General features: G+C 31.6%; 1 protein-coding gene across 1 annotated transcript; it reads left to right on the forward strand.

Moving 5' to 3' along the window:
- The first annotated feature begins 2,266 nt into the window (after positions 1-2,266).
- On the forward strand, positions 2,267-2,893 carry LOC124355896 (craniofacial development protein 2-like). Its single transcript, XM_046807050.1, has one exon. It carries the CDS (start codon positions 2,267-2,269, stop codon positions 2,891-2,893), a length of 627 nt encoding a protein of 208 aa, XP_046663006.1.
- Positions 2,894-26,105: the final 23,212 nt, after the last annotated feature.

Below are 26,105 nucleotides of genomic sequence, written 5' to 3' on the forward strand. Positions count from 1 at the left end.
ATTTACCAGTAATAGTAAACAAAAATATTCTTAATAAGGGCTTTTGGATAAAATTTGAGTTTAAAACTGTATGTTAAAAAATCAAAATTAAATTTAATTACATTTCAATTAAGTTGTGGTTTGAAACTCAGGGTTTATGAAATGATGATATATCCGGAATCTACTTTGTGCTCCATAATGATTTTTTTTCATATGGCAAATTTTTTACAGTAAATGTTTGTTACAAAATAGAAAACTTTTTAGGTAAAGACCTCACTACAAAAAAGTAAATAAGCCAAATGAGAAACTGAAATGCTATTAGCTGTGTATTCTCACTTTTTATCAAGAAAGGACGCAAAAATTTCTCGTAGTACCTTAGTACAACTATAAGTGTTAATATCACAAACTTCACAACATCTCCAAAGTCAATTTAATGCAGCGGCAGGAGGACATAATAAAATATTACTTTACACAAATGTTAAATTGAAAATTTTCAGCAGAAAGAACCTCACCGCATGTATTTCAGTTAAAAGATAGTTTATGCTCTCTGTAAAAATAGATAGTGATGGCTATTAAAATAATATAATCTGCTGATTCTCACTTTTTTTATACATTATACGCTCATTTCTAATACAAATATAGTATATTTTGTGCAATTTCTCAACCACCCAAGGTAAAAACAAGATTTTAAATTGTAATAATTTAAATTTTTAAGAGAACTATTGATATAAGTTATTAAATTCTTACCTTCCTATTTGGTTTATGTAGGTTTTACGAAATTTGAATACCCAAAAGTAAAACTATAAAAATTAAAATCTGTTAACAAATATAACATACTTTTCGAAAGAATGTAAGTTTAATAACAATGGATTAATACTTAGGTGTCCTAAATTTTTTTTAACACTGGAAAACCGTACAAATTCCATTAAACCTCCTCATTTATAAATTTTTTTCTCTAATGTGATTATAATCTTACAACTTTGGATTATGGTCTCACATGAGTTATGTTGTTAGAGACTTATTATAATAAGCGAGATACAACAAAATTGATGAAATTCGAAATAAAAGAAGAGCTAATTATAGGGTATTTACCAGACTTTCCACCGTATTACGTGTGAGGAGACCTCAGGGATGTGTTTTATCATGAAAACACAAGCTATTTATTATTGTCACGTTCTAAAGTTATTAATATTGCATTTAATTTTTTGCCCTCTAGGACAGACTATGTCAGGGGAATAATCTTTAATAATACGTGCACTTTAAGTGTTTACCTGGGAGACATTAGTGTTGAGATTACAATTACGGGTTTAAAGCAGCGTGTAATAATATTGGTAGTGTAATATTTTATCATCTGTTTGATGTAAAATGGTATAAAAATAGAAAACAATTTATTTAGTTTAGCGTTATACATTTTTTATTAATTATTTTCAAGAAAAAAGTTAAAATTTAGCATTCCAGACAATGAACAATTATCCCCACAGGTAATAATTTAATAATAAATTTGAATTTATATCTGTTTTTACATATCGTCGTCGTTAAAATAAGGACTTTAATAAACAGTAGCACGCCTGTTCAAATAAAAAAAAACGTTCACACCAATTCTCACCTGAATTTAATAAAAGTGTTAATTAAACCTACAGGACCCGTCTTGTTGACTTAAAAAGTCCTGTACCCAAAAACCTGCGCGCTTCAGGTGTATCAGTAATTATACTCTACCATTCATTTTCTTGTGAAGGACTGTAGCTGATCCGTAGCAAAACTTTGTATGTACACCTCGGCTTTAAAAGCGAATCACCCAAGAGTTTATATTTAATTATTTTCAATGACGATAGTGCCTTCAATCATCACATTTGAAATAATATTCTGGATATTAACGTGCACATGTTACTCCGATGGGAATAAATAGAACATGTTTGTCGACACCCCATCCGAAGGTATCTTCGCCTTGATGTGGCGGGTGGGCTTGCGTGCTCCAACGACCTCAAGAGCTATACCGGTAGCGTAGCTACTGGTAGGGCCTCCCTTGCCGGACAGGTCTTCGTGAGGTAGGAGCCAGACTAAGAGAGATACCCTGGTCCTCCAGGTTGGGGGTTGAGCGTTGGGCTGACGACCCGCCTCATAAAAAATTGTTGTTACGAATCACCAACAAAGAGTAGAAACTGGACGGAATAAACGGATAAAGACCCGGCTTTGCTTTAAACAATTACGATTTGGTACATGGAATGTAAGAACACTAGCAGCACCAGGGGCGAGTGACATACTAGCAGAAGAATTGCACAAGTATAACATGGATGTTGTGGCACTTCAGGAGACCCGGTGGCCCCTGGCAGGGAGAATCAACACCAAAGATTATTTCATTTATTATAGTGGCTGTGAAGATGACAGATACCACGGTGGTGTGGGTGTTGCTGTAAACAAGAGAATTTCGGAGGCTGTGATACATTATGAAGCAATTAATAATAGATTGTGCAATATTAGGTTAAGGGGAAAATTTAGTAACATATCTCTAGTCAGCTTTTACGCGCCAACTGAAGAAGCAGAAGAGGAAAAAAAAGATAACTTCTATGGTCTTCTGGACGAACTGGTGGGTAGGTTACCAAGTTTTGATATGAAGATTATTTTAGGGGACGCAAATGCCAAAGTAGGAAGAGAAGAAGTCTGGAGACCTGCTATTGGAAAAGAGAGCCTGCACCAAGAATCAAACGACAATGGAACCAGACTGGCAAGTTTTGCAATTGCAAATGAATATAAAATAGTTAGCACGATGTTCCCAAGAAAAGATATACACAAATATACATGGACATCACCTGGTGGAACAACAAAAAACCAAATTGACCACGTGATCACAGACCAAAGGCACAAAAGTAGTATAACTGATGTTCGAAGCATCAGGGGAGCGGAATGTGGAAACTGACCACTCATTAGTTTTAGTCAAAGTGTGTCAGCGAATAGCAATCCAGAGAAGAAAGGAAGTAAGGCAAGAAATAAGAATAGAAGTGGGTAGACTTGAGCTTAAGAATATTGCTGATGAATTCAAACTGAAACTGGAGAATAGACGTAAGGCCCTGGAAGACATGGAGAACAATGAAACTGTAGATGCCAAATGGTCTAATTTTAAGGAAGTAGTTCTGAACACAGCAGAAGAGGTATGTGGTAGTAGGAAGAAGAGAAACAAAAAACCATGGTTTGATCAGGAATGCGAGCAAGCTCTGAAAGACCGAGTTAAAAGGAAAATAACGTGCATGAATAGTAACAGGGTAGAGGATAGAGAAAGCTATAATGAAGCAAATAGGGAGGCAAACAAGTTGCTGAGGCGGAAAAAAAGACTGTATCCGCATAGATTGCTTGACAAGGCTGAGGAAGATAATACAGCAAATAACGCAAAAGGACTTCTACAGGAAAATAAGATTCTTCAAAAGAGGTTTTACCCCATACCCATATAGCTCCTGGGAAGGATGAAATAACAGCAGAATTCTTGAAGAAAGGAGGAGATATAATAGTGGAAAATCTATGGAAACTAATACTTCGTATTTGGGAGAAAGAAGAAATGCCAGCTGAATGGCAAGAAGCAATAATAATACCTATACACAAGAAGGGTGAAAAAGAAGAGTGTGGTAACTACAGAGGCAGCTCACTACTCAGCATCCCATATAAAGTTTTATCCAAAATTGTTTTAAACCGACTTGAACATTATACAAATGAAATAATCAGGGAAGACGAATGATGCAAAAACTAAATATATGCACTTTAAAAGGAATCAAAATCAAAGAGGAGGATCCCTACAAATTGATGGGCATGTTTTCGAACAAGTGGAGAACATTAAGTACCTTGGGGTCACAATATCAAATAAAAACACAGATGAACCAGAGATACAAAATAGGATCAACTCATAAAATAGATGTGTATATGCATGCAATAGGATACTTTCAACCAAATCTCTCTCTCACAAAACTAAAACTAGAATATACAAAACAATTATATGTCCAGTGCTTTTGTACGGATCCGAAACGTGGAGGCTAAATAAGAAGGATGAGAAAAAGCTTCTAGTTTTCGAGAATAGAATTTTACGTAAAATTTATGGGCCATCATATGAACAAGGGGTATGGAGAAGAAAACATAATAGAGAAATCAGGGAGCTCTACAATAGTACGGATGTAATAGGAGAAATAAAGTGCAGAAGACTCCGTTGGGCAGGCCATGTTTTGAGAAGAGAAGAGGAATGCAAACTGAGGAGGGTAATGTACGGTAACCCAGAAGGAAGACGACCCCGTGGGAGACCGAAAGTGAGATGGTGGAACCAGGTGAAGGCTGATATGGAGAATGTGGGCGCTTCAGAGGAAGATGCAGAGGACCGTTCAAGATGGAGGAGCTTTGTTGGTGCGGCTAAATATCACCTCCGATATAAATGGGCCTGGGAGTAAGTAAGTTGTCAACACCTTTAGACCACTTCCTTCGCTCTAGGCCGTCTCTCCCGGGTAGTTTACAGGTGCTACTCAACTTATCCTTCTCCAACGTAGAATCCGTACAAAGATACAGGGGATGTAATCATTGGAGAAATATCACGTTCCAAGAATCATGTTAGAATTTGTAGGACACAGAAATCTTCATTACAGATGTTTTAAGCTTAACAGTCATGCAGACCTCTTTTAAAATAACTTAAAACTCTAACCCTTACGAACTTAGTGTCTTATGAGTGCTGCACGTAAAAAAAAAAAAAAAAAAAAACAAAGAACACTAGCCTCTTCACTTTCAGTGGTCCATATCACTCAACCAACACGAGGGGCCGGATCATGCTGGCAGTTCATTGGCATTCCACCACGGGGTGTGAGAAAGGGATATTATAACCTATCCGTGAAAAGTTATATTGCTTTGTCCACTGACATTTAGGTTGCAAACTTAGAGCTTGCATTAATCATAAATTAAACACATTGTTCTGAAAAAATTCCGTATAGAAGTCAAGGACCTCTATCATTATAACTTAATACTTTAAATGTATGTATATTTGAAATTATAATGTAGTCAATTTAGGCAAGCATTATTTTATTCCAAATAGTGTACTTGTTCATAACTTTTAAAACGTGTTTGGAACTAAAAACACTGTATGCTTTGGCTTGTAATAATATAACATGATAGTACGTTTTCATAATGTAAAAATGTATTTTTTATATTATAACTGCCTTAAGTTGTACTTAATTTGAATATTTTGTGTATTTTAAATGGCTAGAAATATTAAAGTATTAATATGTTTTATTTTAACAATTTATTTTAATTAATATTCGTGGCACCTCATTTTCAAATTATGCTTACTATTTTTAGAGAATGTATACTACTTATATTTTGTTAAAATATTTATGGAGAACCTGTTGAATTAACCCAACATGGAATGCACTAATAGTTGTTCACTTATGTTAATTTAGAAGCGTTGAAAAGTATTAATTAGGCTCAAGCTAAGCTAACCTCACTACACTCACCCAGCCCTATTGAACTGTGGCCTGCACAAGCCTACTACTTTAAAAAAATAATGTTCTTTACTGTGACTTATGACAACATTGCAACCTTTATCAGTTCACTTCAAGAACCAGGGAACAAGGAAAGGTACATCTATATATCGAGCGGCGAAAAACAAGTCATCTCACTAGTCAGTGATCATTGAGGGCACATGGCACCTGGTGTTGGGAAGTTGAGTAAATCTTAATAAACAGTGTCATGGAAATAATCCTTGGTTATAGCAGCAGCAATGATTGCAATACTTTTATGAATACAGTTAATTAACTTTTCTTTCCACTAATTGGATGACATTATTATCTTATAACACAATAAATAAATTTATGACACAATAAATAAATTTATGACATAATTTGCTAATTAAAAAAAGTCAGTGAAAACACATTGGTTAGTAGAGTGAAACGCCGCCTACCGCATCAGAATACGACGATCCAGTCAGAAATGGCAGCGCATAATGTACTTTACAATGTGTACCTAAAAAAAGCCGCCATTTCTGATTGGATAAACCTTTTGAGATGCGGTTTGCGCCATTCAAACTCTACTAAGTGAGCTCTTTCAAATGAGCTCTTTCACTCGACCCATGCTTCAATTTAAGATTTCCATGTTTTTCCTCTCTGTAGGCCGTCCCCCATGGTTGGCATGTCATGGTAATAGCAAGGAAAAATAGTTTACATAGCCATATGACACTGTGAAAAGTTTATAGATGTTATCACCTATGGTTTTTAAAATATTAAGCCGTACCCATACTTTTCAAAACACCCTGTATATATAAATATATATATATATATATATATATATATATATATATATGCAATCAAATAGTAGGCGTTTTATTTAAGACTATAAAACTCTACCATCTAATAATGTGCAGAGGATATTTAATATTACAAACTAAAAAGTGCCGAATGTGACGTGGAAAATCATGATAACTCATTGTGTCTGAAGTGATTATGTGTACACAATGCACCTGTCATCAGTCAATGTACCTCGCGCCAACAACTTGTCAGAGTAACGTTTTATGGCTGATGTGTGTCAGTAAAAAAACCCTTTCTACACAACAGTCACCAGAACCGGGCTCTTCTCTCTCGACACGTTATCCCTGTAGTGATTATATGTAATCAATGCAACTGTTATCAGTCAATGTACCTTGCGCTAATCTGTCACAGTGACTAGTTAAGGTTTCTGTTTTTTAAAGTAATTATGTACGTGCTCTTATTGATAGACCGTACAAAATAACTAGGAACAGTAGACAGTAACTATATTTTATAAAGTAGGGCCTGATTTTACTTTTAACATTACTATATCCAAATAATTAAAAGTATGCGATTGTATCCGTGTATAAAAAATGAACAAGAGAGTTCCATCCACGTGATCTAGTAAACAATTACTTTTGCTCTGAGCTGCTGCGCTGGTGTAATTAACACATAACATTATCAAGAGGTGTTAGCCTCAGCCTCCAGACACTCCACACTACCGGCCCAGTCTTCTGTTAAAAATATGAGATTGTTTGATGTAATTTCAGATTTAGGAAAATTTATCTTCAACGAAATTAAAGTATTGTTAACTGTAAGAAACTTAATAAATAAACAATTTTAGTGTTTTGTATTTTTCCTGAATTAACACGCAGAGATTAATAATTATGGTTTCAACAATGTACTTCTTTTAAACTCTCTTCTTATTGGTTTGAAATTAAGAGTAGGCTTTTCTAGGCAAGAATAACTCAATCGCTTTAATAAAAAAATAACTATAGTCGTAAATTCTATAGGTTACTGTCAAAATCGCAATGTTATATTTATAGTATCAAAACTTATGTTTCACGCCAATTCATGAAACTATTTCCGTAAAAAAACGGTTTCAGTATTATGTATAGAATAATGATAACGGGCTTTAGGCAAAGCGACAATTGTACATAATTTAATTGTTCATATTCACCTGAATTTCACAACCTAGTGCAACTATTTAACCTTGTAATAAAAACTGTTGTACTCAGTCTCTCAACAAATTTGTTTAACCCTTCTGATTTTGCCAAAGATATTGAAAGAATAAATACGGGTAGTAAAGTTTCAAACAACTTTGGACATCAATCCTCTACTTGGACATATACGTAATGACATATCCGACATAACTCAATGTATAAAGGTGAAATATACTGATTAGCTTTCGAAATTGAGAAGCATATCATTAAATATAGTAAGTGATTAGAAAACTAATAAACTGATAAAAAATTACTACAATTTTGCAAACTAATCATTGTAACTGTCGCGTATTTGCATTTCCTGTTCCTTACGGTAGTATAGCTATGCTAAAAGCTGCAAATACTAGAATATTATACATAATTGAGTTTTGCTTTTGAAACTTCTGCATGAGCCATGAATTGAATGTAAAGTTTGATCCTTGTTCAATTGGTCGTATCATTATTATGATTGAAATACCAATATTTAAGTGTACTATATCTAATCAAATGAAAGCTTACTCTGAACAGGTCCACTGCAACATGGGTACATAAACATGGGCATAAGATAATTAAAAAAGAAGAGTACAAAATCTTAGAGACAATTTTTAAAGATATATAACTACGGGATACCTGGAATGATCTGTATAGCAAAGAAAATAATATGTTGCTGCAATATGTGGGCCAAGTTTAATATCGCGTATCCCACAGGAATGGGGAATTTGTAAAAAATGCCATTCTACGCGTCCGTGTACCCAGCAGACCGTTATTGAACGACGGCTGTATTGTTCTTCCAACAATATTGCAGTATTTTAGTCACTATACGTGTGAGGAAATATCACTAATTTAGTTACTATACGGTAGTGTAATGAATTATTGTTATCATAGTGTAAATTTAAACATAAGACAGTTTTTATTTTTTATATTACGTTATTAATTTGTTTCGTATTACATGATTTGAGGAGAAGAAAAACTAAAAGACACAAAATAATAAAAGTGTAAATATAGCAATCCTTCTAATACTTTCCATAAATTTCTTGGATTAGTGTGTGGTCATATTTAACAAATAATGTAAAAACAGTCTGTATGAAAATGAAGGAAGCCATTGAAATAATTTTCCATTGGTTTAAAAATTATAATATAAATATGCCAAGCCTTTTTTATCCTAAAATAAATACGATATAGTTTTTATAAAAAAAAAAACAAATTATTTACGGTGCAATCAAATAAATGATACAAGTTGCAAGATTAATGCTTAATACTGATGGAATCCAATTAGGTATTTAACATTTGCCTTAACTGTTTATGGCAACTGTCTAAAGAGAAAGAAACCAGTAGTTGATTCCTCTTAATCATTGTAAATTATGTTATTTTTGTTTTAAGCAATGATTTGATTTCTGAATGACAAACCACTATATATATATATATATATATATATATATATATATATATATATATATATATATATATATATATCAGTACCAACAACGTTTTTTATATTCTGCAATGATATACATATGAGAATAAAAGTATATATTTATCTTAAGAACCCCAATTGAACTGGCTGTAAGGACTCCTGAGTGATATTATGACTTCGTAGAGAGAATGGTAATTAATCGATATATTTTAATTGAAAATGTGAATATCTGTCGGAGAATCAAAGAGATATTCCTGAAATGTAATAACAATGGTTGATTCCATGCAGCTAATTACACTAATTATTGATTAGCTAGACATAATCATTATTTCTAATAAAATGATCTTGGTTGATAGCCATGCAGTTCTAATTATTGGTCTGTTACTTTAAATAAGCATATTTTAATTCCTGTATTAACAGTTGGCATAGAATTCTACAGCTTTTAATAGGGTTTGACAATTAATGTCGTTACGACTTCACAAAGATTCATGAAGCATACTAGAGGGCAAAGCTCAGAAATACTTTCAAAATAATATACCTTGTAAAAAAAGATTATTTACTACAGTTTCTCCACTAACAATTAGTTTCGTAATTAAGGGTGAGAATTAATACTTATTCTTAGTTATGATTCTTTTTCGTCTAAAAAGATGTATTCATGTTATTATTGAATAACATTCCCGTGTTTTAAGAACAGGCCAAACTGCCTGATTATCTTGGAAGGAAGATAATTTCCACAAACTAATACACATTACAATATGCATTATTATAATATTGTTTCTACAATGATGTCTTCTGTTTAATATTTCTGGTATTATTGGATAATTATATGACAATGCAGCTGATGAAACATTTCTTACTAAATTCTGTGTAATAATTTGGATACGTAAACCTAATATTTTTCAATCATTGCAACCGCACAATTTTTAAATACAATACAAAAAGCCTTGAATAAACATTTAATAAGAATGCTCATAATATAAAATTCTGTAGTAGTGTGGTGGGACTTAATATATTCTATGTGCTAATAAAACTATAAGCAATAATATAGAAAGGTTCGTCGTCACATATTTGTTATTACCACGTTTTAAAATTAACATACAATCTAGTAACATTTTAAGGGACAAAATATACAGATCGTCTTAGAAATCGGATCTATTAAATTTATATTATGTAGATTACCTGTTAGTTTTTGTACAATTAATGTACATTTCATTTATTTGTATCTATTGCAAGTGGAAATGATTGACGGATGCATGTTTAATGAATGTAGCAGTTTCCAAAATAATACCGTGCTTATAAGACACTTCTCGTAATATCCTGCTGTAATTCTAAAACTATATATATATATATCGCTCCTTAACATGTGATAACTAGTATGTCCAAACTAGCAACTTTTCAGGAGATAGAAAAAACTAAATAAATACATTTTCTTTTTACTTACATTAAGTATTTTTTTATTTACTGTCAATAATAATTCCCCCCACCCCCCCCCCCCCCCACCCCCCCCCCCCCCCACCCCCCCCCCCCCCCACCCCCCCCCCCCCCCACCCCCCCCCCCCCCCACCCCCCCCCCCCAGAGTCTTACCTTACTGGACGCCATCAATGTGTGAAATAGGGGGGGGATACATGTCTCTCTGGAAAACTGCTACAATGGGAGTTCCAGAGGGTTCTGTCCTAGGAACCCTTCTATTCTTACTTTACAATGACGATATTTCTCTAATCAAAAAGTATTTAAATAAAAATCTTTACAACAATATATGTTGTACAGCAAATTAAATTGACCAGGAATTTACAAGCAGCAATGACAGCTTACTGTTCACTAGAGACAACCAATATTATATACACATTTATCGTGTGGGCTAAATCCTTAGCTTTCAATCTCAACAGGGTGTTCATAACACAGAAAAAGCTTTAAGAACCCTTCCTGAACGTGAGCCTGAACAAAGTTGCAGACATGCTTTTCAAGCCCTGGAGGAAATGACCTTTACAGGTCTGTATATTAAATAAACAATTGTACATGATTATCAGGTAAATCTCCAAACAGGTAAAGAACTCTACTCACATACTACCAGCCACACAGCCGACTTTGTGCTGCCTCCATACCGTACAGCACTTAAGAAAAAAACCATCTTACAATGGGCGAACATTTGGAAAACAGTCACTATCAAAAGATTTAAGGGAAATACTCAGAAGTGAAAACTCCCTTAATTTCTTTTTAAAGCAGGGCGTCTACTGCGTTCTCAGCAAATAGCCAACAATACAATAGCAGCTCTCGATGTGAGTCATGTCTTGTCAAAGGAAATCTGCTCTAAATTAGTTATTTATTATTTAATTTACGTAACTTTTGTGTAATTAGAGTTGTAATAATATACTTTAAATCATTGTAGAATGGCAACTTTTTACAATACTTAAGATAATTTCAAGATATTTTTCAGTACCTGGCCTTGTTATACTAAACGTTACGCGAAAATGTGATATAATTTAATCTATTACTTTTTAAGATTTTATTAAAAAACACACACATACAGACAAACAGTTGGGAAAGTAAATATCGGATACCTATAATTATGCAGTGAAGTATGTTTGATTTTACCTGAGCAATAACGTGGTGTACCTTTTTCCAGAAATATACGTAAGAAAGAAATTGGTCTATTGCCTAGCATCATAACTAGCGGTGTGACTGTTCAGCAATCGGACAGACTGCCGCTAGCTCAGAATTTTTGTAATAGATTTATTTTTAATCTCGGACATTATAAGCACAATTCACACTTTTGTGAAGAGTTTACTCTAATTATACTACAAAAAATATGCCAATTCTATATGATTTGTATTATTCATTCAATAATAAAAATTAAAATTCCTTTTCATCTGTTCAGTAACTTCAATTTTATTTCTTACGTAAAATAACGACCAACAAGAAGGATTGTAACTTTACTAGTTCCAATGCATAGATAAAATATTTGTAATAGGTCGTTTACTGTTCTGCATTGTCGTCTTCTGAAAGATTTCCCTTATCATTTTAGAAGTATTGAGAGTCGTGCATGCTTCGGGGCGAGTATCAAGGACTTCCTGCTGGAAGGACTGTACGGGTGATGGATGGTGGTGCTTATGGCGTGTATGACGTCAGACAATGTGCTACAGTGGTTGAATTTTTGTATTTTTTCTTTCAGAATTCCTATTATGCTCAATGTTACATGTACCAGTATTGTATTTAAAATTATTACTTAGATGAATAAAAAAAAAAACTAGGATAAGCAATAGAGAAAACTTATTACCGTATATATTTTAACGGTAGAAGCTATTCTAACTCAAAGTAGAATTCCATACACCATAGTTACTATCAAGTGGAAGAATATTTTCAACCCCTTATATGAACCATTTCATATGATGAAATGAGGTGTTTAAAACCCAGCAAGAAAGGTTTATTTACATATTGCACAAATAACCCGTAGGCTATCTAATAACTTACTTTTAGACCGCAATCACTAAAGCCTCATCACAACATTTACCCGGACCAATAAAAAATTCTAAATTTATTATTTAAGCGTATCAAAGATAATTGTAAATTTATTAAATTGCGTTTCTTATACGGTATTAAGTGTAACACTATATAATATAAAGTACAATTATTTCACAAATTACGACCTCTTTATTTGCTGGAAATTCTAACTTTTCATTTTTATTTTCACAGTTTTTTCTTATTATTTATAGTATTTTTTCTAATGTAGCTACATAAAAATTTATAGCGATATAATACAAATTAATCAGCAAATTAATTAATATTTAAGATTAAATTAATACATATTTAATCATGAAATTAAGGCAAGAGAAAATAGAAAAGGAAAATTGTATCTTCACATAATGCCTAAGATTCCACAGTTAGGAAACAAACAACACGAATGATATTAATTTTCTTCACAAAAAACTACAATGTCGAAAGTCTTAATCAAATCAAGGAACAGAGTAATGTATAAAGTTCTTTCACATAATTTCATGTAATACCTATAAACAATATTGACTACAGACAATCTGGGAATTGTTCCGTGATAAATTTTTGTGTAAAAAAATTTGATTTTAGTGATAAATTTGCATATTTATAAAACTTACTGAGTAACCTATTACTATGTAAGACATACTTTTGAAATTAATGACTTTGGTGCAGATCAAGGAGTCTTATTAGTGATTTTTATTTAGTCTAATAATGATTAAATTATGATTCAAAATAACGAAAACACATAGGTGCAAATTCACAATCACGATGACCACAACATTTTCTAGTCTGTTTTGAGTGTTGAGATAGTGATAAGTTCTTGGTTTTTAACTTCTATTAGAACCAACGAGGAAGAAGGAGACACATTTCTAATACATAGTATCCTAGACCATCCGTCCACTAGACATGTGTAGCCAGTGATCTATATATATAAAAATGAAACTGTTCGTGTGTAACAGCATCACTCACAAACGGCTGGACGGATTCGCCTAATTTTTTTTTTTAATTTGTTCGTCTTGATCTGTAGAAGGTTATAGGATACTTTTTATCCCTTTCCCGATTCAGGATTCCGCCCCACTGTTACAGAAATACCCGTAAGAAATGCATTGCAGCAAACATATGTTATTAAGTGAAAGAGTCTTTTCAAATTTTTAATCAGCTGTTCTTTGTAAACATATATAATGCGACAAAAAATATATTTATATATAAATTTCTTTACACTTATAGTTTTAAAGCATAGAGTAAGCTTAAGAGAAACGACAAATTTTGTTTAAACTGTTTCTGCAATCATAATATATAAAAATGAATGTTTGTGTGTTTGTCCTTTATAGACTCAGAAACTATTGGACCGATCACTATGAAAATTTTGTATTTTTCTATGTAGAAGGTTTATACGCAATGCCCATTGATGTAACTAACCACCAGGCTGTACTGCAAGATATAAAAGTTATCAAAGCGCCTGCACATTATAAACTGCAATTACAACACAGTAGTTACGTATATTAAAATATCCAAACACTATTTGAAGGCAAAGAAATATACGGGCAAAGCTTAAGAGACGCGTGCGAAGCGGCGGGGAAACAGCTAGTATTATCTATAATCACTAGATCAAATGCTATGGCCACTAATAAACTATCGGCTTCCGAATGTTTTTGAATCTTTCCGCTCACATTGTACACCTACAGAGTATTGGTGCAATATATTTCAATTACCAAAGTCAAAATGGAAAAATAAGTGAAATAATAAATTTTATACGATGTACTAAGTTGACAATTTTAAATTTGTTGCATCTTTTTGTCTTTAGACATTTTAAAATAGTGGCTAAAGCTATTTCAGTATATGTTTTTTTTCTAATGTACCTCAAGTTAGACTGTCATTCGGTTCGATTTAATTTGATACTCTACATAAAAACACCTTTCAACTTACACCAAATCAAACAGTATAAATATACTGTTTAGGTACAACCCCTAATCCAAATATATAAGAATCTAAATTTGTACTATTTAGTAAAGTTTTAGTACAAAGGTATGCCTTGTTATATAGACTATGTTTTGCATGATATTGTATTTATAGCAGCATCGATTTTTATGATGGCGCATGTACTCCATGAGGTTTTTCAGAAAAGGCTTAAGCTTGTTAGCGAAGGTTTTTACAGATATGATATGAATAAACGTGTTGGAAACGAGAAAATATATGACTAAATAGACTTTTAAACTGGCTGAATGAAACAATACGATATTTTAACATGTGAAAAGTTATGCTGAATGAAGAATACTATAGACTTAAAATTTTTGTTTTCACCTTAGGAAAGCCTGTTACACAACACGTGGTGTGGTGTAATCCTACCTTATACTAGTAAATAGCAACATGTGGTACTCTACTCCGAATATGTTTATTCAGTTATGACCAATTCCGTGTGAATTTTCTGAACCCTCATTCTTAAAAAGACACATGAAATCCAATTCATTAAACCGCTTGATTTACCACTTCACACGCAACTATAGAGATCACCTAATTAAGAGAAATAAAAGTACAATATACAGCCGATTGGCAGTTGTCACTAAAAGGACAATGTAATATTATACTGTCCGGTTTTGTTTATTTATTATTTTTTGGCAAAGCTAACTTGGCATTCCGATATAAAATCAACATGATAAAATTATTAATATTCAGTACAACAATAAAAATACATCTTTACTTACTTCTTTTAAGAACACTGTGCCATATTATAAAGAATGGTAAATGTGTCTTATTTTATCAGGCGAAGTTAGGTCTAAGAATCACTCAATATTATCAAAACCAATGACATTAAAATTATTTATTTCACAAAAAAGGGTTTTTCATACTTTAGAAAATAATTTTTGAATGATAATAAGGTGTTTAATCTTAATGTAATGTTTAATATGTTTAGCAATATTGTAGATACTTATTAGTTTAACATTGAACAAAGATTGTTCACTCTTATAACATGCTTTGTAATCAACCAAAAAAATTGTAAACAATTCCCATTATTTACACTAGTTGATAGTAAAAATTTATATTTATAACACATAATAAAATATGAAGCAAAGTTATATCTTACAACTTACAGTTAAAATCGATCAATTGCAATCTTATGCGTTACTATTACGCACTATTACGGCATTACACATTACAAACGCTCTCTCAAAAAAATAAAAACTAAAAGAACTATATAAATAATAAAGAAATGTATAAACACATATTAGTAAATGAATTAATTAAAAATGTGCACAATTAGGTCGTCAATGTTAAAATTTTAAAAGTGTGGTGGAAGACATAACAGTACGGACGAGTTGAGTGTAGTGCAATGACCGGTTGGTTTGATCACGTATATGTTCCTGTTCAAAGGCATCTTCCTCGTTATCAGTTACGTGGCGTTCGAGTCAATCACATTTTTTTTGTATTCCTATAATTGAACTTCTGCCATAAAAGGGATGGTTCCTGGAGCCCAATATTTTGTCTAAATTATTGGTATTACTTGTGTTAATGGTTTTTATATATATCTGTCGCTTTAAACCTATTTAAAATCTGTATTCAATTGCATTGATGCGATATTTCTATGTTTTCTGCCATTATTCTATAACAATGGTTGTATTTTTAGGGTGTAATTATATAAGATAAGAGTTATATCTTGAGATCTAGAACCTGATAAAAATAAAAATTTTGTGTGCAACGCATATCAATATAGTAAACACATGCAAATATACAAAACTCCAGTGCTCTACACATTATAAGCTATTAGATTGAAAAATAAATGTATAAAACATAATATATAGCTCAATGACGCACGTGTTGAAATCAAACAAAAGACCGCATTTGCACTAAAAGCTGTTCACAAAGCATAAAATCTATGGTTAATATATGAAGTAAAAAATCTACAAAAAAACAAAGGTAGATTTAATAAGAAAACGCTTTACAAACACACTTACTAGTATAACAAAACAAAATTACCCCCTGTAAAAGTAGAATACATAGTGAAAATAAATAAAACATTGATTATACCATTCCTAAGAATCAGTTAAAAATATTTAAAATTAGTTAAATAAATAAATGAAATAAAAAAAATTGAATCCAAATTTATATGCAGTCCTTTTATGACAGATTATTGAATTACAGTAACACAACATGAAACTGGATGAAGTTTTAAAATTGAAAAACTGTTGAAACAAAATCTAACTTCAAAACATAATAATCTCAATAGTTATGATGGCCAATATACATTTAACACAAATATTACAGATTTCCTTAACAATACTTATATCTATATTACTAACTATACAAACTATTACTTAACGATAAAAATATTAGTACATAAATTAACAATACCATCAACAAATGCATGCATTTCTATAATCCTTAGTAATAGAATGGCCAAAAGTTACAAATCCAACGACTGCAGAACTTAGAGGCATCTCAAAATTCCTTCAACAAGCTAAACATTCAGACCCTAGAAATTGCGATTGGAACACCGTCATACTAAGCAGCCAGATCAGTAAACAGATTAACCAAACAGTGTACTACACTGACTTTTAACATAAGTTAATAAAATGGACTAATTTCGTAAGAATATGACATTTCATTATATTAATTGGTATAAATTAATGTCCAAAAAATATAAACGATTGGTAATGTAACAGAATCAATGAAAATCCTTAAGAACTAGCCACAGAAGAACATTGGAATTTTTATATACAACAACTTACAGGAAAAGGAAAGTTAAAATTACAATCCTGAAACAAAATTATCTCCAGTAGAAGGACCAATTTTACAGCCAAGCAGACGTCCTAGCAATGTGGTCAGCCCTGTCTGGTATTGTAGCTTACATTTTTTTTTTACATTTAGAAACAGATCTTAATTCATGAAAATAAAGACAACGAGTAGATTGGTTCTTCACACAGGTAGGTATATGATGTAATTGCCATAATGTACTGCAATTCAAATCAAATAAAGCTTATTGAAACTCATATCGTTTCCATGAAAAATAGTTTGTATATGATTTGTAGTGTTATATAACACATATATGCTTTATATTAATTTATATTATTATTTATTGTGGTTAAATTCCCCCTTTTAGTAAGTATTTTAAAAAAATGCTATAATCAATATTACTTTATTAGGTTTTACTTGGTTCTACGCGAGGTCAGTATTTTATTTCAAGGTCAGTGAGTTTATCTTATCGATCGGTCATATCAAAATTTGATAGTCCACCTACTGTACTTGTATTTTTTTTTATATGGCAGTAATACTATTAAATAATGTTTTGTGAAGAATTTGGCATACCAATAATGTGACGGTAATTTAAAATGCTGTAACATGGAGAGTCCCGAAATCTAAAAAAAGGAAGAGCTTAATGGAAACCATATTTCATAAACGACTCGTTACTTTACAAAGATGTGCGGCTTCCAATCCATTAGTTACATCGGCTCGCATCGGAATCTGGCACCCCAGCATCCCCACGCAGATATCCTCGTCACTGTTTCTTTCATTCGCTTTGTCTGTTCTTTAAGAGTTACAACCACTAGGGTTGATTTTAAGGGGTGGATTCTTTTGTCGTATTTAGCTAACTCTTCAACGTTTATAAAGTTTTACAAGTTTTTGGCTCATCGTTGGGTTTATGAAATTAGTTAAAGGTTTGGGCTAGATAATCTGAAAAGTCTATTTCAGTCTGAATGTTAGTTTTAATGAACTTAATAGTGCATGGTATTTCCGGATCCGATAGTAGTTTCTATAATACCATAATGTATGTGTGTTTGTCAAATTTCACTTTTATACGTCTGTGGAGTGACCCAACAGAATTTGAAACGTTTATAAGTGATACAGCCCCATTTAAACCCCTGGTTAGATCATGAATGCTCTTTTTGTTAATGTCGCATGCCTGTGAAATTTAACTTTTTCGGACTTCATGAAATTACGCCTTCATTATAATTGTTCCATTGTAAACTACTTCCAGTCTAAGGTATTTCCATTGTAGAAGCGAGTGCCTTGTCCCGATTAAGAAAGTATATGCATACGCTGGTCTAAAAAGTACTATTTGAATATAAAGCTACTTAAAATTTACATACCAATCTATATACTCTTGCCGATATTTTCAATGCCGGTAATCTGTGAACACAGTGGAAATTTAAAAACAAAATGTTGGTCTTTTTTGGTTACCACCATATTTCTGCTCCATGGATGATATTCTTTAAAAATATGTATTTTTCATTTGGGAGTACAAGGACAGTATATTTAAAATTTCATCGTTCTAAGCAGTCAGGTGAAAAATTCTACTAAGGGTTGCATTCCTATATATACCCCGACCTGTTAATGTTTAACTAATACGAACACGATCTAGTTTTCTACGTAAGTTACAAGGCATCCATGTCATATTAAAATATTCTGGGATATCGCGTAGCTGGAGAGATATTGATGTGTGGTTGAGTTGTTGCATGGTGTGAATATTAAAGTGATTTTAGTAATAACTCACTTGAGGCGTTACTTCCACAGCAAACAGATTTCAAGTGAATACGTTGTAAATAAGAGCGTTAGAACAAACTTTTACTTATTGCAAATAATAAATTAGTAAAAAAAATAATAATTCATTAGTTGAGTTTCTATTATAACAGCAGATTGCAGATGATATACTATGGTTTAAAAGGTAAAAGCTTACTCGCATATAAAATCCTGCTAATGGACACTGACATATCCATAACTCATGCCGTAGTGTGTAGTACACAATATTTTACATAAGCAACTACATCTTCATAAATACACTGTTTTATTTTCCTACTATGTGCCTTATGTTATTTTAAATCACACAAATACCGGTTCGTTCTTTGAATGAAAATGAATCTTTAACTCTATTTACTCGTAAATCATATTTTCCAGTCCAAGAGAGACACGACACTAAAACACATTGTTTAGAACTGCACTATCATGTATGAATTGATTTTATCAGTTATGTTGAATTATTTTAGATACACTGCATTCTTATTATATATACAACTAAACCAATGAGAATTGCATTTGATGCTATTTGAAATTATGTAAAGTTTTTTATATTGAGTTTGGATTGAAGTTTGATATTAAGTTGCAACAAAAAAAGAAATAAGATATATATGTATATATATATATATATATATATATATATATATATATATATATATATATATATGCCTCACAAATATTTATTTACTTATTAAGAAATGTCATACTCCATCATATTGAATAGTTTTAATGACTATATGGTTTTGTATTGTATAGGGTGTAACTTATCACACGTACAGTTTTAACTGGGTTGTTTATTGCGCAGTTGACTAAATTAACTTACAAATAGAGTAAGATAATTTGAACCTACCTGTAAAGTGATTGGTAAGATAAAAAATTATATAAGCAGTATTGGTGTTGTTTTAGACTAAGCATATTTTACGCAACGTCAAAATATTACTAGGTGTTAGTTTGGCGTATATGTGCCGTTATATAGCACAATGCCCCTAAACCACAGTTCAAGTAATCCCACCATTATCAAAGCTGTTACTGTTCTCTCTCCTGTTCCTCTTGAGCACACGTGGTACATACCAAATTAGAAATAGATTGCCAATCTACGAAAGTAATAACAATGCCATAAGAACACTATGGTAGTTTGTTTTTTGTATTGAAATTGCGTTTTATACCTAATATCTAGAATTTATAAATAACTACTATAATAAAACATACCAGCAATCGCTACATAACGTTACATATATATATATATATATATATATATATATATATATATATATATATATATGTCTTTACAATTACTATTAACTCGGAACACTACCTATTTCGTGACGTCAGTTTTAGTTTATTTTCTTTTCAACAGCAATCACATCAGGCAAATTAGGAGAAGTCGTGTACCACTTTGAAACACAATTAAAATATTTGTAGTAAAAAAATCTAAAAAATATTAGTAAATGAAACATGTAGAACAACACAGAAAATATTAAAAACAACATTTTTGAAGGAGACCTTATTTAATGAGCACCGCTTCTGTTCCACTTTTCATATGTTGACACAGACTAATTTGGTACAATTAGCTTGGATTACGATAGGGTATTCTCAAAACTTTCTTAAATATATTTCCTTTAGAAAAGTTGTATCCCAAGAATGGATACATCTGTTGTTTGTAGGGAAGAAACATTTTGCCTGACTCTAAACACATGAACCAATATCAACAGTGAACCAGCTCAGGCAGTTAAATATGCAGTGTAACTCTCAATTCAGCAATAATATATATGCTTGTGAGTAATGCAGAAAAGTAAAGGGAAGTTGCTGACTAGCTGACTAAAGGGTTAGAATGTTACGTCTCAACAACAAGGCATAAAAACCCGGAGTAACCTTCACGTCCTCCATCATAGTAGTCTGATAGGTGAAACCCAGTCTAAGACCCATTATCCTGGTCAGCATTTACTGGATACTAATTTAGTTAATATGAATTAGCTGGCTGGGTGACCATTTTGCGGATCCGTATCCCAAGATGGTTTGCACTAAAAACAAAAGAGTAACGCTACGTTTAAGTTGAAGTAATGACGTTAGTAGATCCCAATATAATATATAATCCTTAAATAAATAACTCATAATATATAAAATAATAGAATTTGGATTTTAACCATCAATATAAGATACTAAATATGTTATATGAACCAACAAAGTTTTTTATAAACAAAGGAATAAGTAGTAATATTATAATTGCAATAAATGGTATATATATATATATATATATATATATATATATATATATATATATACATATATATAAATTAATTATTGACGATGATATACATTATTATAATTGAATTAAATTACAATTATTTTACATTTTATTAATATTGATTGTTCTTTGAAGGAGAACAGTGCTACATATTTCGTAAATTCCGATACTAGAAACATCAATATATGCTTGGTGACGTTTCTTACTGCCATAAGACTTTATAAGTTTAAGAATTTTGTGAACAATCAGAATAAGCCACACGGAACTAGCCATAGTAGATATGCATCAATACTACGTTTGAATTAGCAGGAAAACGGGTAAATTACCAAGTAAAACATAAAGTGCTATAATTGCTGAGGTAGATGTTGTGGCTGAGCGACGGTGCTGAAACAGGTCAAGTACTCGCTACCTCAGGCACTCTGTTTCTGCTAATAACGTTGAGATGTGGAGAGAAATATTTTCCAGTATTTCGCATGATATTTATTAGCTTACATGAAAGAGAGCATCACTATATCATTTTCAAACGAATTTTAATGTTATATCAGTTATCCTGAATATCTTGTATAGGCTGTTCACTATAGAAACTAAATATATTGGTACAGATCGTTTCTTTAATGAAGAATAAATTACTTACAATGTGTTCCAATTTATGAAGATCCTTTTTATATATTTTTATATTCATAGAGAATTTGATAATAAACTTCAAATTAATGCAATTGCTTTTTTACAAAGGTATTTTTTTAAATGTAACATAGATATTGTTATTTTGTTGTAAATTTTTTCAGCCTTAGTTTACTTATAGTTGTGCATTTTTTTGTTAATACATAGCGAAGTATTATAGCTAAAGCTATTCCAGTTAATGTGATTGTGTAATACTGGAATCTTTAGGCTTGAAGAGCGGGTCTTAAGTGAGATTTAAGCTAATGTCCTAATGTTCGCAACAATGATATAAGACACGAACACTGATAAATAAAATTAATATAATTTTTTAGATCAACCATCTATAGGGGTTTAGATAGGGTTTAAACTATATTTATGATTTTTAATTTCCCGTCGACCGACGAAATTGACGAAATTTGAAATACATGCGACCTATGCTCTTATGAGATAAAGTATAGTTGTGTTATGATTGTAGAGGCTGAAATAGGGTTTTCCATCCCTGAAAGAACTATATTTTAACTTTCTGCTGTCATAGAAAGTTAAATGTAACACATGTACAGAGACTTTCAACAACTACTGGCATCGAAAATATCTTTGACCGGAATTACTGTAAATTAAAATGTCTGGAAGAAGTCACTTTTGGACTGATGCAGACTATTTAAGACCAATGTATGTATATACTGTCCTTGTCGTAATAACAAAGCCTGTTAGGTTTTCAAGAATTACTTGAGTAAAAAAATCGTGTACTACCAGCTCTTAGATATATTTTAAATACCATTACAAACGTATCTAGCAAAAATATTTATTATTTTATAAAACTTAAATCTAAATGATTGTTAATCCTCTTTAGCGACCTTCATTATGAAGTGTAAGAGCTGTTTCGTGTTACTTCAGTTTAGATAAATTTCTGAAGTAAAATAAATATCAGTCCTAAATTCTTATTGATACTCTTCCGATTTTTCTCTTTATCTAAACCTTACTCGTGCTTAACCTGATATAAAAATAAAAATAGCGTATCTTGTAAAGCCGTTCTTGGTATTATTGCTCAGCAACACATTTAGTGATTCATATTTATTTATGACTAATACCCTTGACTTTGCAGACTATTTCATATTGACTGACTTTATAAGCATGTCATTCTAAGATAGCATGATAAAATGTCTAAAAAACAGTGATGATCTGCGGATGATATTCGGATTTTCTGATGCATTTTAGAATAGTAGGAAGATCAATATTTGTAAGACGGAACTCAAAGACTGGAACAGTTTTATGCGAATGAATAAGCATTTAGCTAAAATCAATTAAATTTCACGCGCATTAGTATAATTCACCTTGTTACCATATTCAAAAGATATATATATATATATATATATATATATATATATATATATATATATATATATATATATATAACTTCCACAGTCTGAGAAAATATACTACTTTAATTTAAAATTTACTTTAGCCTCTTGTCAGTAGCCAGTCTAACTGATTCTCAGTGACCCATTAGTGTTTGCTTTGTTTTCCTGATCAAGAAAATATGTAGAGCGTAGGTCTGAAATTTCTACTTCAGTGAAAAGTTGTGTACATAAAAATATATTTATTACACAAGGCATTTCTGGTGCCTAGTAGAGTTTGCATTGTTGCCCAGGTTCAGGGAATATATTCATTCATAGGTCTGAAACATCTTCCTACGTGAAAATGAGCGTAGTTCTGGCCATTGACATTTGATTCTCGTTTAATATACGTCGAGTATCCATATAGTGTTGAGTCCCTAATATATGTGTGTCCAATTTTAGCAGGTACATCTGAATCAAATTTGAAATGTTTTGGAAAGCTAGAAGCTAGAAAGCAAAAATATAGTATTACAAGAGTTGCAGCCACATATTAACGCCTTTTTTTAGTTGAGGATAGTAGCAAATATTTTGTTTGACTTATAATAAATACTATTAATAAGATTTTCCGACTCTTAATTTTTTTTACTGTCTGGGAAAGAATGTATCATTGAAGCATTATAGTTTTTCTCTTTCTATGTTTCCATAATCCATTGTAAAAATGCCTTATCACCATTTCAAGATAGCCGACCAGTTTCGAGTAGCTTCTAGGAAAATATCCAAAGGTTTTAACAATATTTAATAATATTCATAATGTTTTCGAAACTTTAAATATGGTGACAGCTGGATAAAATTTAGATATAAAAAATGTATTTGCTATCGGCACGACATTACTTATAAAGCATACTGTACTATGTTATCACATTTAAATGTATACGGCTGCTTATAGTCAGTTCAATTTATATTTGAAACATACATTTCCGAATTCTAAAATATTCCATGCAGGTTTCTCTTCATTTAAAACCGTATTGTTTTTCATCGAATAAAAAACAACTAGCCAAAATGGTTCATCCATTCTCGAATTAGACCATCATAATTTATTTCACAATATTTTTTTACTTATATTAAGATTTTGTTATAAATCGGCAGAAATACCTTCCTAAATTCGTGTAAAAGTCAATCATTCCAGTTACTGACTGGCTATAATCTAGTGAACTGCGTGACATCAATATGACATAAAACTTTATAAAGGGCCATTATTCCATAAATATGTTTTATTATTTACTACAACGAAATTAAAACTTTAACATTTAATCATCTAGGTTAGTATGATTAAATTGCAACTGCGTAAAGGGATCAGTAAGGTGGGTAATAATGACGACACTGTCAACGTGAACTGCTTTCATAGTATCAGTAATTGTAGCTTATGCTGTAGTTACTGCTAATATTCTAGCAGCATAGCACCTGGAGTAATAACTATCAGACTTTACGCTTGCGAGTTTGTTTCCTGCAAGATATATCTCTAATTGTTACTAGGAATATGACAATGATACTCCTAGTATGATTGATTATTGCTGCTATTTAAATACGGACATAATATAACCCAGTAATTACATCATGGATTTCTCATATACATTTAAACATAGAATAATTTTGAAGTAGCCCTTCCGTTATTGGTGGTTATTAAAATCTTACAAAACATGTTACATTTTTCTTCGAACGAGTACTGGGATGGCTTAACATCAGAGATCGTTTCACTGCACCCTTAATAACATTAATAACATGGCAGATACAGAAATATCGATACATCACATATTAAGAAACCTTGCCATGTTGTTTTCTCTGTTGTACAGTGCCCATGTCCACCAAAGCTATACCTGCTCCTCCCGCGTTTACAATAGCAAGCTCCGGTTGTACCAACGACACCAGATGGCAACTGCTTTATTAAAACGACTGGCTTAACTCTTCTACTACTTCATTCAACTACTTAATACTTGATATGAAATCATTTTATCGCCTGCTTACCCTACTTAAACATTTAATTGCTTAATTAATAAAGTATACAGGTTACCAATTCTTATAGCCCAAAGAATGGTACAAATTACGAAACATTTGTCCAAACATAGTAATATAATGAAATATATGATTCTTTCTTGTTATGCGGCCACTATATTTTACTACAAGTGGAGGAAATATGAAGAAATTTATCAATGAATTTAAATAATATGTACGAGACATTGATGCCCTGAAATTTTTATTTTGTGAGTATTATAGACGCTGTTTCTTAAATTTATAGTCAAGGTTATCCTTATAGACAACCTTGTAGAAGCGCGTGTTAGTGCACACGTTTAGTGGCCTTATAGTAAGATGAATGGTCGTGGTGTCACCTAACGTCGAGTTGTGGAGATCGCCAAAGATTTACAGCCCAAGTTAAAGGGTGACGGAGACAACATGGGGCTGTGTGAGCAAATACGCTTGCTTTTATCAGAGTGTATAACACTATAAATCATCAATAATAAAATCATTTATATTTTTACAGGTTCGTTCAACAATACTCTTGTTAATTACAAGATAAAAACATGGTGCTTCAGTTGTGATTGTTTAAGTGAATATTCCTTAGGAAGAAGACGAATATAATAATGTTCTTAATTAGTACCTTAACTAATTTTTCCATACTTTTATAAGACTGTCTATATGACAGTCCAACAATGAATTGTAAATCTATATGGTAATATATTGGATAATTTTTACATTCCTAAAGTTAGGATAAATTAAGCAGTAGTTAATTTTAATAATATATTAAAATAGTTAATACTTTTGATTATAAGAGAGAGTTGGATAGAAAAATTCAATAATTTTCAAATATAGATGAATGAAGAGAAAAACATTGTCTAGATCATTTAAACGATTAATATTTTATTTATATCTATTCTTAGAGTAAAATTTAAAAATATAATATAGTAAAATGTCAGTTTTAAAATATATTTGATTTCAACTCACTATTGCGTTGGAATACCCTT

This window comes from Homalodisca vitripennis, chromosome 2 (assembly GCF_021130785.1).
Source record: "Homalodisca vitripennis isolate AUS2020 chromosome 2, UT_GWSS_2.1, whole genome shotgun sequence".
Taxonomy (NCBI): domain Eukaryota; kingdom Metazoa; phylum Arthropoda; class Insecta; order Hemiptera; family Cicadellidae; genus Homalodisca; species Homalodisca vitripennis.

Coding starts and splice junctions, on each gene's coding strand:
- LOC124355896 (XM_046807050.1), top strand. CDS start 2,267: ATGGATGTTGTGGCACTTCAGGAGACCCGGTGGCCCCTGGCAGGGAGA.